The sequence below is a fragment of the Hypomesus transpacificus genome, chromosome 26, assembly GCF_021917145.1.
Source record: "Hypomesus transpacificus isolate Combined female chromosome 26, fHypTra1, whole genome shotgun sequence".
Taxonomy (NCBI): Eukaryota; Metazoa; Chordata; class Actinopteri; order Osmeriformes; family Osmeridae; genus Hypomesus; species Hypomesus transpacificus.
In genome coordinates this window covers 6,442,056-6,458,160 of record NC_061085.1, presented here as the reverse complement: position 1 = coordinate 6,458,160, position 16,105 = coordinate 6,442,056, and the positions used below count along the sequence as shown (strand labels likewise).

At 52.5% G+C, this 16,105-nt stretch overlaps 2 protein-coding genes across 2 annotated transcripts in view; both read right to left on the bottom strand.

Moving 5' to 3' along the window:
- Positions 1–54: 54 nt before the first annotated feature.
- On the bottom strand, positions 55–9,142 carry kdm4aa (lysine (K)-specific demethylase 4A, genome duplicate a). The gene is made up of 22 exons (XM_047049748.1): positions 9,027–9,142; positions 7,851–8,017; positions 7,572–7,747; positions 7,274–7,388; positions 6,904–7,097; positions 6,718–6,767; positions 6,499–6,602; positions 6,225–6,362; positions 5,855–6,096; positions 5,537–5,715; positions 5,026–5,405; positions 4,820–4,916; positions 4,431–4,612; positions 4,044–4,245; positions 3,699–3,775; positions 3,442–3,497; positions 3,026–3,134; positions 2,471–2,659; positions 854–1,024; positions 570–689; positions 355–447; positions 55–224 (listed from the first exon to the last, which is right to left on the bottom strand). Exons 2-22 carry the CDS (start codon positions 7,986–7,988, stop codon positions 84–86), a joined length of 3,153 nt encoding a protein of 1,050 aa, XP_046905704.1. The 5' UTR covers positions 7,989–8,017; positions 9,027–9,142; the 3' UTR covers positions 55–83.
- A 1,665-nt stretch (positions 9,143–10,807) lies between these two features.
- ptprda (protein tyrosine phosphatase receptor type Da) overlaps positions 10,808–16,105 on the bottom strand; it is an 84,226-nt gene continuing 78,928 nt past the window's right edge. The window contains exons 2-8 of the mRNA XM_047050024.1: positions 15,669–16,103; positions 14,237–14,415; positions 12,582–12,708; positions 12,210–12,335; positions 11,732–11,886; positions 11,499–11,634; positions 10,808–11,378 (exon numbers count right to left, since the gene is read on the bottom strand). Of these exons, the coding sequence (XP_046905980.1) occupies positions 11,310–11,378; positions 11,499–11,634; positions 11,732–11,886; positions 12,210–12,335; positions 12,582–12,708; positions 14,237–14,415; positions 15,669–16,103 (1,227 nt within the window). The 3' untranslated portion in view covers positions 10,808–11,309. The remainder of the gene's footprint in view (positions 11,379–11,498; positions 11,635–11,731; positions 11,887–12,209; positions 12,336–12,581; positions 12,709–14,236; positions 14,416–15,668; positions 16,104–16,105) is intronic.

The window sequence follows — 16,105 nt, the reverse complement described above, 5'->3', positions numbered from 1 at the left end:
AGTGAGCGAGAGGTCCGGAACATCAGTGCTGGTGTGTGTGCGTGTGTGTGTGTGTGTGGGGGGGGGGGGGTTGTCAAGGTTGGCTACTCCATGATGGCTCGGTAGATCACAGGTTCAATGTAGTCTCCTCGGTAACGCGAGTTGAGCACCCTCTGCCTCTTGGACACCTTCATGATCTCCTTCTCTTCGAAGATGCCGTCGAAGCGCATGTCCGACGCCTTCGACTGTAACGGGAGTCGGGGGGGACAAGGAAAGCATTCAAGCTCGGGGAAACAGAGACAGGCATGCGATCGTTTGGCAAACCCTTGGACTCGAGTTGTGTGGCGTGCCTGGCTAGGGGGTGGCACCACTCACCAGTCTTGACTTGACCCTCTTAGGAAGTTCCTCATCCAGGGAGTAGACATCCTCCCTCTTGGCTGTTAGTTGTGACCCGTCCTCGAATTCCATCTTAACAACAACAACAACAACATTTATCAGCATTTATTTATTTACCAGCCATCATTTATTTACCTAGCCTCTATGGATGGCCGACATTGCTGCGGAACAGGACCTTCCAGGTGGAGTCTTACCAGGTACATTTGGATCACGTGCGCCGCCACAAACTTGGCCCCGTAAACCAGGCCGTCGGTCCACCGCACCTGCACCACTTCCCCCTGGGGCGGAGGCCCGAGCTGGGCACAGTCTCGGCTCTGGGGGGGGGGGGGTGGGGGAAACAGCCATTACACGAGATCCGGTAGACTTGGAATTTCAAAAACGAGTGGAGTAGCATTGGGACCCCTTCGATGTAGCGTGCGCGCAAAGGGGTATCATGCCCACGAGTTGGGACGGCGTTGTGCATGCCGAGCCTACTAACCACAATGTCCTCGGGGAAGAGGTTGTCGCTGAAGGAGCCGTCGTCGAAGTTGACCTCGTAGAACGTCTCCTTGGTAAGCTGCACCACGTCGCACTGATAGTAGCGGCCATTTTTGTGCTTGCAGATCACCTTCTGGCCACCCGTCAGTTCTTGCATGGCTGCTTTGTTGCGCTGGAGAGGGACAGACAGACCAGTTGCATCTCAGTACATTGGGATTTTTTTACATTTCAATTCCAACGGTGAAACTCATATCACACAGAGGCCTTACACACAGTAAAACTTTTCAGCGTTTATTTCTTTTGATTTGGATGATGATGGCTCACATCTAATGAACCCCCCCCCCCCAATTCAGTATCTCAGAAAATTGGTTTGATAGCGGCCTCCAGCTCGTCTGCACTGTTGAGTCTGGTGTCTGTCGTTTTCCTCTTGACAATACCCATTAGATTCTCTATGGGTTCAGGTCAGGCGAGTTTGCCGACCAATCAAGCACAGCGATACCATGGTCATTAAACCAGGTACTGGTACTTCTGGCAGTGTGGGTAGGTTTCAAGTCCTGCTGGAAAATGAAATCAGCATCTCCATAAAGCTTGTCAGCAGAAGGAAGCATGAAGTGAACAATTTCCTGGTAGATGGCTGCAGTGAGTGGACTTGATAAAGCCGTGGCCCTTCACCAATCATCCCTGACAGTGGAAACCTCACACTGGACTTCAAGCAACTTAACCTCTGTGCCGAACCACTTTTCCTCCAGACTCTGGGACCTCGATTTCTAAATGACACACAACGTCTTAACTTTCATCTGAAAAGAGAACTTTGGCCCACTGAGCAACAGCCCAGTTCTTTTACTCCTTCGCCCGGGTAAGACGCTTCTGACGTTGTCTCTGGTTCAGGAGTGGCTTGACGCGAGGAATGCGACAGTAGTAGCCCAAATCCTGGATACTTCTGTGCGTGGGGGCTTATGAGGCACTGACTCAAGCTTCAGTCCACTCCTTGTGAATCTCCCCCAAATTCTTCAATGGACGTTCCTTCACAATCCTCTCGAGGCTGCGCTTAGGTTTTTCTACCACACTTTTTCCTTCCACTCGGCTTTCTATTAATATCTTTAGCAATGACCTTTAGTGGCTTACCCTCCTTGTGGAGGGTGTCGATGACTGTCTTCTGGACCACTGTCAGGTCAGCAGTCTTCCCCGTGGTTGTGTAGCCTATTGAACCAGCCATAGAGACCATTTAAAGACTCGGGAAACCTTTGCAGGTGTTTTGAGATCATCAGCCGATTAGAGTGGGACGTCATGAGTCTAGAATATTGAACTTTTTCACAATATTCGAATGCTCCGAGACACCGACATTTGGGTTTTGACCATCAGAATTGAAAGAAATAAACACTTGAAATGTTTCACTGTGTGTAATGCCTCCGTATAATACACGAGTTTCACCTTTTGAATTGACTTATCGAAATAAAACAAACTTGTCCATGACGTTTTCATTTACTGAGCTGCACCTGTCGATCATTCGACAGACGGAACGACAGACGGACAGACATCCGACACGACGGCTCCCGTCAGCCCCCCCCGCAGACGCGGGGTTCCCCACGTGGTGAAACGGAGAGCAGAAGTGGCGTACCTCAGTCTGGACGGGGCCCTTGTGGCGGCAGCAGGTGACGTACACCACGAAGGGCCACTCGTCGGGCTGCATGAGGACGCCGGCGGCCTGGGCGCAGGTGGGGTGGTACGCCGTGGAGCAGCGGCCGTGCGAGCACTGCACGCAGCAGCCCGACGTCTTCTTCATCCGCTTCTTGCAGTAGAAACATTTCTGCCCCGGGGGGGAACCAGAAGACATGTCAACTGGGGGGAATACGCCAGGAAAACTACGGGGACAAACTAGCGGAGCCAATATCCTGTATAGGATGCGTGGGGATTTCCTGACTTCCCCCACCACACACACGCACACACACTGCTCCTAATCAACATTGGCTCAGCGCGTTCTCATTTCCCTGCCGAGCACGCGTCACGTGACACCTTCCATTGGAAAAACCTCACATGACATCAAACACGTTCCTGTTTTGTGCAGACGCAGAGTATGCAGGAATGAATGGGGCGGGGGAGGCGGTTAGGTTAACGTTGGTTGATGGGGTGAAAGTAAAGGGCTGATATGTACAGGGGGGAGGGGGGGTCTCACCAGTTTAAACCTCTGCAGGGGGATGCCACTGAGGTCCACTGGGCTTCTCTCACTGATGCTGACAAAGCGGGCTTCCAACACCGCTACAGCACACAGCACATGTACCCACCTACACACACACACAATAATGTCAATAGTACGCTGTTATAACATCAATATAAATGTATATATAAAAACAAAATACAAATCTGAAGTAAAAAATGTCGCCACAACCAGACAACAGTTTCCTTGAGTTCTGAACAAAAAGACCAAGCGGTGGATACACTCAAACTTTGTCAAAGCTCCGCGGCGGGTGGGGGGGGTCAGGGGGAGAAGCAAGCAAGTACCCCCCCGGAATACTCTGGAGGATTGCTGGGGACAAGGATTGTAAAGCCATGTTCCCTTTACCCAGCGACAGGCGCGTCGAGCACACTCACTTGTCGTTATTGGCCTTCTGCAAGGCTCCTCCTCTCAGGGAGCACAAACAGCAACTCTGCACAAACAGAAAAAAAGCAGAACAAACCGATGACGCTTCGGGTCCGGCTGTAAAAGCACCGCAGTGAGATGGCGATAAGGTCATCATCATGGGCTTGCACGCCTGACACCTGTCATCGTCGATTACTGTTTGCACGTGGAGCCCAGGTTAATGAATGGCCATTAGAGGAAAACAACAGGTGCTTGTTGAGACACTCACCTCTGTCATGGCGTTGGCCTTGCACCGCGCACATTTCCAGTCCTTGGTCACACTGGCTGGATCCACACCATAGCAGCCTAAACACACACACACACATGCGCTCGATCAGCAGAGAAGAAACCTTCAGGTGGGGCTTGAACCCTGCCTGAAGAAACCGCTTAATCCTCTCTGGATGTACACGGGGAACCGTGTAAACAGCTGGCCGAACAAGCAGAATCGAGACATGGTTTAGTCCAGTTAAGATGTGTGTAAGTGTGTACCGAGTCGTGGTGTGTGTGTGTGTGTGTACTGAGTAGTGGTGAATGTGTGTGTGTGTACTGACTGGTGGTGAGTGTGTGTACTGACTGGTGTGCACGCGGATGTTGCAGTGGGAGCAGCTGAGGAGCAGGCTGGTGCCGTCCTCCTCCAGGTGGGGGGTGGGGGTGGGCGGCTCCTCGGAGCCCTCCTCGGTGCTGGTGGTGAAGCACGTCTCCGGGATGAGGGGCTTGGTCCTCAGCCTGCCGCCGGACAGCACCGCCGGGAGCTCGGAGCTGTCGGGGCACTCGGTCTGGAGGGGGGGAGACATTTGTGGTTAGGGTCCGAGTTCAAGATGGCCGTCTCTCCAGCCAACTCCCTCCGAGATCGTCGAACGCTGCGACGGCCGACATGCAGGATGTCGTTTGCTCGGGGTCGGCCTGACCCGACCGGACCAATCACACCCCACCCCCACACGACTAATCCCCCCGCTCTCACCCGCTGGTAGGTCTGGAAGAGCATGCAGATGGAGCAGTAGGGAGACTGCAGGCCCATGCGCCGGTTGTACTCCTTCTCCTTCTTCAGGTTGTGGGGCCGCGTCTGCCACAGGTGGGCCAGGGGCTTGGCCCAGCTCTCCCCCTCCAGACCGTCCTCCTCCGCCGGCACCTGCTCCTCCAGCTCTGCACGGGAAACACGGCAACACACACACGTTTAGCAAACCGCACGCCGTTCGATACGAACGAAGAGAGAGGTTTTTTTTTTCTTTTCTTCCCCAGGACGACGTCAGGACATGCTAAACGGGGTTTCTGGGTGAGGTTTGAAAAACGTGAAGCCTGATGTGCAAGTGCGCCTTCCGGAAGGTTCTGTCGTTTCCCCCGCGTGCGTACCCTCGTCACTCATGCTGTCCTTCATCAGGGGGTGATGGCGGGGCAGTTTCCCCAGGTTGCTGGGCACGCTGGCGTTTTTGTACCCCTCTTCCGCCCCCTGGTGGCGGAGAAAAGAAAACGGTTTTGAGTACACGGTACCTCCCGGGGGGGGGGGGTCATCAGCTGAATGTGAGGGGGAAGAAATGCCGTCGTCGGCGTCTCCTCACCGGGCTCTCGTCGGGGTCCTCGGAGTCGCTGTCGCTGCTGTCGCTCTTCCTCTCCTCCTTGGCGGGCGCGTCGCCCTCGCCGCCGTAGTCGCCCTTGGCGTAGCTGTGGACGTGGAGCACGTCGGCGGGGCTCAGGGTCCTCTGGAACAGCCGGTGGGCCGGGCTGGCGGCGCTGCCGGCGTCCTCGCTGGGCCCCGGCCTCTCGGGGGACCGGGCGTCGGTGGCGGGGGAAGGTTCCCGAGCGGGGTTCTCCGCGGGTGCCTTCTCTTTCTTGACGGGGCTCTTGCCGGGGGGCTTGGCGTCGGCGGGCTTGGCCGAGTTGGCTTGCGGCTTCTTCTCCTTGCTGTTTACCTTTGGCTCTGGCTTGGACTTTGGCGGCTCTGAAAGGACACACAGAAACCAACCCCGACGCGAACGCTTAACGACACTCTCTTTTTAGCGTCCCATGCAGTAAGACAACCCACATCCGCTCAATTGTCGTCGTCGTCGTTTCCTGGGGAGGTTTAGGTACCTGCGTCGGACTCGGACGGCCTGGCCCCTTTGCTGGCCTGCTCGGCCTTGGTGAGCTTGGCCTTCTTCTGCTCCGCCTGTCCCTCCCCCTCCCCCTCGGCCTGCTGGGGGCTAGCGCCCCCCGGAGCCTCGTCCTCCACGTCGTCGTGCTGTCGCTTGGTCCCGATCTGGGGCTTTGGACTGCGGGACGAGGAGAGGCAACAAGACGCGGGGGCGTTTAAAAAAGCGTAAGGCTGTCGGAAAAAGACGCAACGTGGCTCTCTCACGGTTTGACCCCACCCTGCCCCCCCCGGCCGGGGTTGCCATGGCGACGGCGTACCTCTTCTCGCCGGCCCGCGCCGTTCCCGCGGCGTCGCCGCCGTCCGCCGCGCTCCCGTCCGCCGCCTCGCCGGGGCCCTCGTCCGTCTCCCCCTTCTGGAAGTCGGACGCCTCCGGCGTGGCCTTGGAGTGGTCGATGGGCGCGTTGTCCTTCCCGGCCTTCCACAGCTTGTAGCGGTCCGGCTGGAACTTCCGCACAAACACGTCCATGGAGATCTTGACCATGTCCTTGCGGCAGGAGCACTGGGTGGAGAAGGAGGGGGGGTGGGATGATGATTCGCAGGTCGCGGAGGGTAAATGACCTGTTGAACTGTGTACCATCTGGGTGCATTTCCCCCCCCCCCCCCGGCTTCCAGAACGCGCTGGCATACCAGAGTGGCGTGTTTGCCATAGTCGATCCATCGCTGGGTGGCAAAGTTGGTGGACTCGGCGCAGTTAAAGCCATGGTTGAAGCCGGCGTGGTAGCCGAACGGGAAGGTCACAATGAACTGACCCGCCTCTTGGGTGACCTGAGGACAAAAACAAACCAACATAAGTTGGGTCTGGTCCCCGATCGAGACAGCAGAATAGATACGTGCGCCACGTTGAGCACTCTAAATGATGACAAGGACTCAAACTCGAGCCAATCTTTGAACATCGGGTCACCTTCTCGAAGGGTATGCCGTATTTCTTCAAGATGGAAGGCGAGATTAGGGTCATCTTGTGGCGCAGGAACGCCTCGCAGCTTTGAGCACTCCCGGGAAAGAACCCTGAGAGACCAGACGTGGCGCATGAGAAGATGACGAACGCACAATCGGCTAACTTCATCAAAATGTGTCAACGTATTTACAAGAGTCAACACTAAGAACTATTCTTTTCACGTACCCTTAGCAAGGCGCTCCAATCTTTTCCCATGTTCTGGGGGCACAACATACCTAGAGAGAAATGAACCCACAGTTGTAGCAAGTAGGCTATGACATGCTATGCTAGTCACTCAAAAGAACTCTAGTACCCGAGGACAGGAGTTAGCTTCTGTCGGCATGGGTGACTGTCCCACAGGCGGGACCTTACCAGGACTTGGGCTCTCCGAAGTGCAGGTAGTTGATGCTGTACAGGTCCATGTCCTCTGTGTGCCAGGCAAAGGTGCTCTTCCACATGCCGAAGTACAGGTAGGGCGTGTTCACCCCTTTGATCTTGATGCCACTCTCGCGCTCCACCGTGTCCAAGATGGTGTTCAGACGCCCGATGTTCCACTCTGTCACATCCTGTGGAGAGAGGGAGAGCGAGAGACACAGAGAGAGAGAGAGCGAGAGAGAGAGATGAGAGAACTGAACACTGACGGTAGGGTAATTGACTTGGCAACAATTAGGGAGCGCTCGTAGAGCAAGCTAGCGATAAACCTCCAGATCCTCTCTGGTTGACGACGAGGAGAGACACTCACTGGATCATACAGGGTTCCGTTGACATCCGCTCCATACAGTGGTGGGTTAAAAGTCAGGTTCTTCCAGAACTTTCTCTCCAGCTCATCGAAATCCACATAGCGAGGATTGCAGAATCTGGATTTGTGTTAATGGATGATTAGTAGGTGCAAAACCAAAATGGGACAAGAGCTACAGAATGTTTGAAATCAAAATCAGACACAGATTGAGGATGTCAATATTCATCCCACAACGTGGAAAGACGACAAATGAACATCATGCATGTCCAGTCTGGCCTTTTCAACAGCGCAAGGGGCTCACTTGTCTGTGTTGGCGGTTTTGCGGAACTCGCGAACAGTCATGGGCTTCTTCTGAATGTTGTACTGGGTGAACAGACCCGACTGGCCTGTTACCACCTGTTGGATGGGCGCTGGGATCACCAGATCATCGATGTCGTCATAGGTGCGTCTGGGTTTCCAGTCTTTGGGTGGTATCACCTTCACCATAAACAAACAACACACGGTTGCCTAATTGAACTAGACTGAAGCAGAAAGTATGATGTCATTAAAGGAGGTCATGATTGAAGATGACCAAACTGACCTTCGCCATTCCAGCTTTGTGTGCTCCCTGTGACTCCATGTAGGCTATATATCGACTAAAGTCTTTAAATTCCTCCTTGGAAGGGTTAAAGGTCATTATCCTGGAGCCAGCTGTCTGAGAAGCTGTATCTGTCGCCATCCTGGATCAGTCACGTTGACCTGTGGATTCTGTTAACAGTATAACTTATGTAAAATACATTTGGACATATTAAAATATTTATTTTAACTGTGCAAATAACTATTTTACATAGTACGCCTGCACTGACTTTAGGTTCATCTAATTTATGGCAATCCTTTTCAATTATTACCATGCAAGTTGAGGACGCACTGGTTAAAATCCGATCACCTGTCGCCCCCTACTGTTGGTAGCAAAGTTAATTATCCAATGCTCTGCAAAGGCAGATCCAAGGCTAACTACAAACTAAGAGTTTCGTTGTAAACAATACGAAGGAAGGTTAAGTATATTTTGCACTTTCTTCCAAGCCTACGTTCCAAACATGTATTATGCAAAGATGGCCATTCTTTGCAGATTACATATGTATTAGCAAACAAGATGCAACTTGGAAAAAAGTTCGTTTGCTAACTTCTGCATGAGGCAAACTAATAGTTTACTAGCTCGCTGTTTCTTTCTGGTCATACTAGGTTCCGTTGGTAGCAATGTTGCTAGCTAGCAATCTTGCCTGTTCGATATAGTTCTGCCCACCTGTCAAATAATACCCATCATGATTGGACAACATGCTGATGGAACAGCAATGGAAGCTTCGGATTGGTTGAACGCCAAGTCTGTCAACTAGGGCCCAGTGTCCCGTCTCCGTCAAGAAAACAGTAAGCTAACTAGCTAGTAGCAGCTAGCTGGCTGACAGCTAGCGAGTTGAAAGTCTACAAGATTTTTTGCGATCGGAGTTGATACAACTGTACTTGCATTAAGGAACATATTTTAGAAGTAGAATTGTTTGTCAGTCTGGCATGCTGACACATGTTGAAACGGATGCAAGCGAAATAACAACTCTGGGGAACAGACCTCTATTGGTATCAGTTTGCTAACGTTACGTTAGCTAGTACTAGCTAGTTAGCACTAGCTACAGTGGCTCGCTAATCCATTTTTTGATATAAATAAACAGGATTTCTTTTAGCAATGCAAAGCCAACACATTTGAAAGCCTTAAATGTTATCTTACATATGCTGTACCACCAATCAGTTTTTGTTGCCCCCAGATCTTCAGTGCTTGAAAATTGTAAATGCAGGGTTCACCATGGATTGGAGAGATAGTCCTCCATTATTCCAGTGCCACACGCATGCCCAGTGTGTGTTTGTTTACAAGGAATAGGGGCGTGTCGATGTTCAGGCCAGACTAATCAAAATGCTTTATTTTTCTGTGACCCCGCCTTCCCAGTAGCTGCGTTATCACGACTCATTAATATTTTGAATAATATTGATATTGGCCCAATGAAGACTGTGTATTATGTATTACGAGTATGGCTGATGACTGGCGCATTCAATAGGCTACGCGGAAATTGCAACGAGATTTACATTAAATGTCAGTACAATACAATGTGGAAATGCACACTATTCTCTCTGATTTCACATTCCTATTCTATTCTGATAGTTATGTTTGGAACCTACCCGATATAAGGTATCTGAAGTCCTCAAATTCATGTTTTAATCATTGATATAACAGTGAAAGAGTGTGTGAGAGAGAGAGAGGGGGGGGGGGAGGGAGAGAGAGAGACAGACAGAGAGAGAGAGAGAGAGAGAGAGAGAGAGAGAGAGAGAGAGAGAGACACTGTAAACCAGTACATGTGGAATACTAGCAGCCAGGCTGGCACCAGAGGGCTGTCCACCCACCATCTGTTTTCTTGTCTATGGCTAGTGGCAAGGATGGACACGGGCATGGCATGGGCACTGGCCTGATGTCACATGGACACTCCAAATAAACACCCAATGAGTAAAAGCAACCACAACAATATAAAAAACCCAATTATTCAACTTTATTAACATCAAGGTTTTGCAACATATTTTCTCTCCTTTTTATGAACAAATAGAAAACAGATCGGGTACAACAGATTGAACCCCTACGGCACGATTTTGAGGACAAAGTGAAATGATTCATGTTTGTAGTCCCACTCTATATCCACCTCACTTCGCAATCTCAACCACTTCAGGAGAACTTCCATCGTCCACCACACATCGACGCTGCTTTTTGAGTGTTACAGGAGATTGTCTTTCTGTCCCACAGTGATATACTATTACAGCAGAGATACCATGAATGCCGAGTCTGTGATTAAGGAGTTTGTTTTCTGGGTAGGGCCAGTCCAAAGTGTTTGCCGATGGAAAGGTGCAGTTTATAATTCAGCCGATTGATCAGAAATACATGGATGCCACTCTCACACGTTCCATGAAAGGGGGGGGTTGGGGTGGATGCTTGACACGTCTGACCCGGACCAGGTCAGCTTGTCAGACCACAGCCTCTTGGGATCCATAGGTGAGTCCACCTCAGGCACGCCCTGACGCCGGTGAGGCGAGAATGAGGCCGTGAGGTCGCAGGACAAACAATCTTTCCCCCATATCTCTTGTCAACTTTGTCGTGGTCTCCAAAGACAGGCATAAAAAAAAAAATCACAGTTAACAGCTAATGAGAATAAAGCCAGAATCTGTACATGTTAGTTTTCAAATGTCATTAGCCTATTCAGTTTGAAGAGCCATTGCTTTAGTTGGTAGTTCACAAACTGGTGTTTATATTTTGGAGGAGGTTATCATTCTGTAAATTACCAGGAAGTGAAAAGGCTTATAAAAGTTTATCCCCGACACCACTGAATAAGACCAATCTGATCATGAGAACTTTATAATATCTTAACTATGGTAAAAAATAAAATTATTAGCAGCTCTGAGTGTGTTCTCCAGTAATAAAGACTCGGAGCATGTTGAAAATACATGTCCTTTTGCTAAAAAAAAAACAACTAAAAGAGATACAATTTAATTTAAAATAAGAGCCATTAAGACATACAGTAGCCAGTGTATATGATTAAAAAACCAAATCTAAATAATAATAACATAGGTATAATAGTAATATTGATATTAATATTGATATTAATAAAAATAGCTGAAAAATACTTTTTGCTATAAGGTGAGGAAGAAATAAGAGCTAAAGTGATGTGCAGTTCACACATCAGAATGAAGCATACTGAAGCTTTTTATGATTCTTTTTTTTGGGGGGGGGGGGGTGGTGGGGGGGAGATTTCAGTGAAGGGTTTAAAGCAGGTTTATTGTGCCAGTCAAGCAGTACTGTTCCTACTGCAGGTCGTCCAGTCAGAATTGTGCTCTCGGCCCCTCCCCCTTTCCTCCCCGTCTCTCCTCTCACCCCTCCCACAGCCTCCACCCCGAGTCGGCAGCAGGGTGGATCATGGCTCCGTAGGGACAAGCAGCATTCCTTTCGGGACCCCCGGTGCATTCTGGGAATGGGTTATGTTGCATAGTGATCAAAGCTTCCAAGATACTCCAGAGCTGCCCGGTAGCACAGCTGATACTGGTCCTGAAAGAAGGAAAAGAAAATATAACAAAATATATATATAAAAAAATTAATGAATTGAATAGGAAAAAAAGAAAGCATTTCTCTACTCATGATTCCTAGAGACGGTTGCTCCGCCCGCACCTCTGTCTGCACCATGGCTGGCCTCTGGGTTCTCAGTGTCTTCACCGTCTGGAAGAGGTCCACCACGCCCTCGTACCTCATCCTCTCCAGCACGATGCTCAGCGTGATGAAGACCCCGGTCCGCCCCACGCCGGCGCTGGGGAAACAGCAGACGTCGGACAGGTGAAGCCCCTGGGTCTCTCTCTGCCCTGCGGTAGGACCGTGGCCAGGGGGGGGCACAGACTCCTGCTTACCTGCAGTGCACAGTTATCGGTCCATCCTGACCAAACTGTTCCTTGGTTTTGTGCACTTGGCCGATGAAGTCGATGAAGCCTTCTCCAGTTTTTGGCACCCCTTGTTCAGGCCAATCGGTGAACTGGAACTGACGAATGGTCCTGGACTGTCCATCCTGATGGATGAATAGATAGATGGAATGTTTTATACATAAATATCAGAATAGACAGAAGCAAACCAACAACAAAAAAACATAGCTTGATTTCCACATCTCATCTTTCTGGGTCGTCAGGGGCAGAGCTTACGGCCTCTCTCCATGCCAAACATGAACCACTTTGTCAGGATAATTACACGTGTGGGCAGCAACAACAATCATTTCTGCGTCTCCGACCTAAAAATACATTGCGGCGCATCCGTCGCGAGTGCAACCTTTCACACTGCGCGCTGCTGTGAGCGGAGCGAGACCGCCGGGGTTGCCGGGGGAGATGAGACACGTACTCTGGCATCGGTGACCTTGAATTCCCTCAGAATGTACTGGGGCATGTTGTACTCGGCCATCGGATCCACGACAAAGTACTGGTACCGGGCGGAACGTTCGGCGGGCCAGTACTGATGGCACTTCTCCTACGGGACAAAACATCACAATCAGTAAAAAAGAAAAAAAAAACTAAGACAAAAAAAATATTTTGTGTTTGTCGAAGCATAATTACATACAATGCGGAGCTTTCTTTACAGCTGGTTCCCATAAACACCTGGTGCAGCGGTATACCGCGCGTGCAGGGGATGCAGTGCCCCTGGGGGCCTACCTCCCTCCCTCCCACGTCAACAGGGTAATGAAGTTATGGTTCTGTGTTTCGCCGAGAGACTCACCCGCCCCATCTCTCGTAATTTGGTGAGCATGACCACTATGGTGGAGTTGTGTTCCCACAGCATCCTCCAGTAGTCTTCAGTCGTCTCCGCTAGCGGGCCCTGTGTCGCCATGTAGGCTTTCTGTTGCCTGGGAAAGACGGGGGGGGGCACACACAGTTAGAAGATGTCCATTCTGCAGCAACGCCTATTGTGAGCCCTCTGCAGTTTCGCCTTATCGCCACTAGGGGGCAGCGCAGAGTCACGCAAGTGGATGGCTGCTCGTTCTCTTCTGACAAGCGAACTGCGACCAAACCTGTGAACACATCCTATCGCACATGCATAAATAGAGCCGTAAATACACACAAACACACGCCTAGCTGGAAGTAGGAGAGCCAGCCAGTCAGGCGGAGTTCCGTTTGTCGATATGAGCTGTGCTTGCGCTCCCCTTCGAGTGCTTTGCAAAGTGTCAGGTTTGACGGAGCCGTCGCTGTGCCGTTCCGATCGTTTGAGTTGTTATTCACGGGCAGACTCGGAACGGGTATCGCCTTCGCCAACGACAATGCCATCGCAATCTCCAGATCGGTCGTGGAGATCGCAGCTTTATACCGAGACTCTCATTACACAACCACATCACCCTCCCAGCCAATTCTTTGGAGAGTAAAAAAAGACGGGGGAGGGGGGGGGGAGTCAAAAGTGAAGAGAAAAAAAAAAAACTTCAACGCAATCATCCTAATCGTGTTCGCCCTCTTCACCCAAATCTGAGTGGAGTTGCAGACAACCTCCCTTCCCTCCCTCCCGTTCCCTCCATCGGGTAGGTCTGCCCATGGGACATCATTAGGCCCAGACAAGAGGAGGTATCGAACCTGGGAAGCAGGAAAACGTATATAAAACGACCCACAATGCCGTCCGAAAAAAGGAGGAACTTCCGTCTATTCAGCCGTTCGTTACCATGTCGACGTGCTGCGTATTATTGCCAATTACCGTGTTTACACTTCCATAAAGGAACCCCTCTCTCAGGGATGGCGGTGATTAGGTACTAATTTGATATGGGAGAATAACTGCGCTGGGGATTCAAGGCGTGTCCATGGAGATGCACGCCCGCACGAGGACGCGTGCGCCAAAAAACACACACGTCAAAACAAAAGCTCCCCCCCCCCCCCCACGTTTCAATAGCTAACTGTGTACACACTGAAAACATCAACATCATTTATTAAAAGACGCTGTCTCTCATTAAGGCTCTCTGAAGACTTTGGGTTAGAAGTGGTTGTTGGCTGAGAAAGGGTACATCAATAAGTGATCCCCCCCCCCCCTGTTTCCTCTCCCGGAGTGGTCTGTCACCTGTCAGAAACACTCCATCCCTTTTCCAGGAGGAAAAAATGGAGGCCGAGATCCGACAGCCCTGCCAATACGGCCAATTTGTTCTGACAACTGACGTGACAAAAGGAAACGGCGGACGGACGAAACGAGGCGCCAGGCGTGTGATTCGCAGCCGCCCCGCCGATGGAAGGGGGAGGTCCACCCCCCTCCTCGCTCGTTACAGCCGCTGGCCCGCCGAAAGCTGGACCTCTGGATCGTCCGCTATCAGTCTCACCGCGTCTTTCGGTGCTGTTATTCCTCCCCCCCCCCCCCCCCCCCCCCCACACACACACATACACACTTCCCCCACGGTCTCTTACCTGTATCCGTCGATGAAGCTGGCGTTGATGTAGTCGGAACCCTCCACGCCTCGGATGGGCTGGAGGCAAACGCGCGTGGACTCGAAAGGCATGATGTTCACCAGGCGGTTCTTGAACTTGTTGCATGGCAGGTTGGCACTGATGAATCTTGAGGTATGTGCTTTGGAGTTGGCCAGTTTCTGTTGGGGCAAGGGGGGGGGGGGGGGGGGGGGGTTCAAGGGTAAGGTTCTGATTCAGATTTTTCTGATTAACGGTGTGGCTCATTTGAGGGGAACTCCCCAGGCACAACGACCCCAACCGCGACGAGCGCACATCGCGGGCTTCAACTCAGACGCCCACGATCCCAACTCGTGTCTACCTCGGCTCGTTTCATGTGCTAATGTGTGCCTGTCCTCGCAGGGGCGCCTGGTGAGTTGGAGGGCACGGGGGGTGAGTTGGAGGGCACGGGGGGGGGGGGGGGGGGGGGGCTCGCGCTCTTACTGAGGAGGGAAAGTGCCGCGGTTTCCCCTTTGTTCTCCGACTTCACATGAAAGCCAGACGCCTCCTCTGTTTTCCCACCCCAAAAAGAAGCTGTTCTGAGCGAACAGCGCCAGACGTCAGGGAATGGAAAACAAACGCACCCACACATGCTGGAGAACGGATGAGAAGGTGAACCGAGCCCCGAGTCAACAGCGGAACTTTGGAAAAGCCGCCCCCCCCCCCCCCAGAGAGGGGGGTTTCATACGGCTTTGCTGATGGCTCCTAGGTGATTCTTCTTCACTGCGACAAACCCCCCCCCCCCCCCCCGAAAAGCCGAGTGTCAGTTTCCCGGAGACTCGCTGGCGAAACACATTTGCGTCGCTCGCCGAGCATCGAAACCTAATTACGCCGTCCGCACACTTTTTGACAATCGACCCCCGCGCACCTCGCTCGAGCGAGTCTCAGCCCCCCCGTCATCTGGGGGGCTGCGACGCCTCCCCAGAGGAAGACACGGACGGTTATCGCTCCGAGGGTTTTTCGCTTCTGCGGAAAAAAGCGCCGGGGGGGGAGGGAGGAGGGAGGAGGAGGAGGAAGGAGGAGGAGGCTTGAAGGGGAACAGTGCCACAGCCCTCGTTCTCTGGACACGCTCTCCTAGACTTCCTGTCAGATGGTCAGCCCGTCCCCGCGCCAGCTGTCTGTTTTCTATCCATCCCCCCTCCCCCCCCCCCCTCTCCCCCCTCAGCCCCCCCCCCCCCTTACCCTCGGTGTAAGCCCCTCGAAACAGAAGACTCGTCCTCCGAGCCGGAACCCGACAGAATGAAAACGGAGGGACGAGAAAAAGAAAGGCCACCCCCAAAAAATCCGCCCCTCCCTCTTCCCCCCTAACCTCTGCCCCTCGGACGATCCGGTAGTCCAAAGCAACGCCCACCCCCAACCCCCACCCCCTCCCCCCCACCCCCCATTTCTTCTTCACCTTGAACTCCAGCTCCATGGCGGTGACCGCCTCCCCCGGCGTGACCTGGGTGAGCGCCTGGATGTGGGAGTACAGGCCCCGGGCGGGCACCTCCGTGTGTCCGCAGGCGGCCGCCTCCAGCAGGGCCTCGTGGATGAAGGCGTACTGGTCCTCCGTCTGCACCATGTAGTTCCGCTGGGCGCGCATGCACGTCACGTGGCCGTACACGTCCGCCGACTGCTCATGGCGCACGCGCTCCAGCATGGCGTCGATCACGATGAAGCAGCCCGTGCGGCCCACGCCGGCGCTGGAGGGGAGCGGGGAGGAGAGACACTGAACGTCACCCTGGAGCCAACCACACACACACACATCCCGGGGGGACTTGCTGGAGATGTTGGTGGTCGTGGGGAGGCAGTGAGGGAGGGAGTCAGATGGCTGAGCGGTTAGGGAATCGGGCT